Below are 3,043 nucleotides of genomic sequence, written 5' to 3'. Positions count from 1 at the left end.
TTACGTGCGATCAATATCTAGATTTTACTTATTTCCAATTGTCCTATAGGTTAACAAATTGGTGCAAAATGTTAATGTTCCTCACTATTTAGTTGACCTAATACAATCATTCGTGCGCGACAAAATGCGCCAACTACCCATGATATGTGTCGAAGGTGATACATTTTGTGATTTTTAAAATTTTATCTTGGAACTTTATGTGTTAGTGACTTCACTCAAGAAATCACCTAATCGATTTAAAGATCGTATTTGTCATTGCTCGGTTTACACAAAACGGAGCCTAAAACCATTCTTTTGCCAATGATAAAACTAGCATCAATAAAATCTGAGTGACGTGAAACACTGATTCTGCTTAAAACTTTACAAGTTGAATACCTAGGAAACAGCTGAAGGTTGTGAATATACAATTCCCATAGAAAGGCAGTCTTATAAACCGAAAAGGCTTCCAAGACACATCAACAACATGATATCAATCAATCTTTTTTCATGAACAGATCAAAGTGAATGCAAACCAAATCCCTTTTTTTCATGTCAAGCAGAGACCATCACTGTTTTTTCTTCCCCGTCGCCTTGGAGATTGTTTTGATCAATCCTTTGGTGATTTTCCAGAACCAAAGAAGATTCATCGTTGACAGGACCGGTCCTACTGCAAGAAGGCTGTAAAATCCCAGTGGAAACACTTGCTTCACCTGCAAAAATAGCCACTTTTTAGATTCACATCTCTAAAAGGTGCTCAAGCTCAGCATTGAAATCACCTGATGGAAATGGGAGTACATGTGTACAAAGAAGTAGATAAACAGAAGGATCCTCGCCACCTGAAAAAAAAAAAAGCAATTACATTCGGTTAGGCTAGAACAGAGAGATGATTGTTTTAGGTCAATCAAACATTACCAGCCAACCCAAGAAGAGGGCAATTCCATTGAGTGTGTAAGCCTTGGAGCCTTTTTGACCACTAGCATCCAAGTACCTGCCATTCGCACGCTTGATGTTTAGAGGCCACGCGTATCTAAAATCTTTAACTGGACTTTCTAAATCCGAAAAAACTCACCACCGTAGGTTGACAAACGGGGTAGTGGCCTCCGATAAGAGAACCATGAATATGTAGAACTGTGCCTGTCCACTTGTGACAGAAAGAATGATGGAGAACATTGATAAGCAGTGATGGAAAACCTTGAATAGGTAACAATAGAAAAAAACAAACATTAGCTTATACAAAATCCAAACCGGAATTAAATGCTAACTCTGTATCAACATTTATGGAAAATAATATATGATGCTTTGATACTTACATATTCAACACCACCAAGAGTAGGAAAATGCCAAAAGATCATCATTAAGTCTGCTACAAAATAGCCTAAGGAGATCTGTTAAGAGACATAAAGATTCATTAATAAACATAAAATGCGAAGAATAAAAGATGATCTAGAAAACTTACCCCCATTACAGATTCCGATAGCCTCGTTGTACTATTGATGACTAAATCACCATGAACACTCTCATCAAACTGATCTGAAATCACCAGGAGATAGATTGAAGCCACAGAAACAAAAACAGCATGGAACGTTGAGAATCCCCTGCGAAAAAAAAAAGAAATATCTTAACTCAAATACAAATCTTGAATCCAAGACAGAAGAAAAAGAAATCAAAACCTGTTGTTCCATTCCATTCTAACTTTGCCATCGAGTTTCCCATAAGCACTGAAGAGCAAAGGACTTATGAAACCAGTCAAGTCATAAACCTTAAGAACAAGAAAAACACAAATTGTTTTTAAAAAAAAACAGAGTCTTGCGAACTATTTATCTTGCATCGTTGACCTAAAGGACTTACGATTTTGCACATGAGCATGCCGGAACAAACGGATGCAAGCAAGACGAGTTGCTTTGAAGAGTCATCATCACCGGTGAATGCGAAACTGGTCGTCATGAAAGATTCTTGCTTTGATGCGATTTAACGGGTCGAACAGAGCTGATTGAGACAAAAACACGAAAACTCAGAATCGGAAAAAAGGAAACACTTTTCGATCCTAATCGAGAAGGTAACCTAGAAATGGGTCCAAGGAGGAATCAATCATCAAACAAAGAACAGAAAAGAACAAATTCTTAATTCAAAGACGTGTACCCGAGGAATCTCTTTCTTGCGGTCAATTACAATCTCCTTTTAGATGTCGAAATCGTCAAAGTTTCAAGCTTTTCTCTCTCTCTCTCTCTCGCTCTCTCTCTCTAATCGTATTTAATCACTCGCACCCGCCAGCCATTCGCGTCTTTGGTAAGTAATTATTCTATTTTGGTTTTCCTTATTAAAAATGATCTGAAGCCAGAAGCTTCATAAGTACCTTTTAGTCTATCTTCTTGTGGAAAAATATTGGCAATTTTTTTTTAATACTGTTTATCCAAATAGACGCGGGTTGGGTACTGACTTGGTTTGGTTGAAATAAACACACATAAAACTGATATTTCGTTTATAAATTATAAAGGTTGTTTTCTTTCCTAAAAGATATATTTTTGAATATGTATGTATTTTTTATTTCCTCTCCCTCTCTTTGTTTAGAGAGAGGAGTTCTTTCTCAACTTCTTCCTCTTACCAAACCTCTATTTTTCAGAGAAAGATGTTGATTAAGTTCTTTTCTATGTAAAATATCTTCGACACCAGAGATCGTTTTTTTTTTCGCGTTAATCCAAATTTCTGTTTTGCATAAAGCGATTTCTTGTTTCGCATAAGGCGATTTTGGTGTGTTCTTCAACCTCTACCCAGAATCGATCTTCATCTTTCTCTTCATTAGTTTTGTTACAGGTTGAATCAATAAACGCTCTGACCAAAAACTTTGATTCCAATCGGAGTATAAAGGGTGGCTCTCGGCTTCATCATCTTAGTCCATCTAACCTCTACTCAACTGGATTCATCTTCTCAACCGGGTAATATCGCACTTATTACGACCTGTAATCCTTAGTGAACGGGGCTTCTCCTGGCTGAGATTTTCGGAGAAACAGGTGTGGTCGTTTTGAAAGCTGATGAAGGCTGAGGATGGGAGAGAGGCGGCTATAGA

The 3,043-nt window shown here is 37.3% G+C and overlaps 1 protein-coding gene across 1 annotated transcript; it reads right to left on the bottom strand.

Annotated features, from left to right (window-relative positions):
* Positions 1–276: 276 nt before the first annotated feature.
* LOC106440452 (TLC domain-containing protein 4) lies at positions 277–2,369 on the bottom strand. Its single transcript, XM_013882118.3, has 9 exons — positions 2,119–2,369; positions 1,828–1,965; positions 1,650–1,738; positions 1,436–1,574; positions 1,290–1,364; positions 1,049–1,170; positions 892–967; positions 756–815; positions 277–689 (listed from the first exon to the last, which is right to left on the bottom strand). Exons 2-9 carry the CDS (start codon positions 1,921–1,923, stop codon positions 546–548), a joined length of 801 nt encoding a protein of 266 aa, XP_013737572.1. The 5' UTR covers positions 1,924–1,965; positions 2,119–2,369; the 3' UTR covers positions 277–545.
* Positions 2,370–3,043: the final 674 nt, after the last annotated feature.

This window comes from Brassica napus, chromosome C2 (genome assembly GCF_020379485.1).
Source record: "Brassica napus cultivar Da-Ae chromosome C2, Da-Ae, whole genome shotgun sequence".
NCBI classification, from domain to species: Eukaryota; Viridiplantae; Streptophyta; class Magnoliopsida; order Brassicales; family Brassicaceae; genus Brassica; species Brassica napus.
Note: the sequence above shows the minus strand (reverse complement) of the source record. Positions and strands in the feature narration are given on the sequence as shown.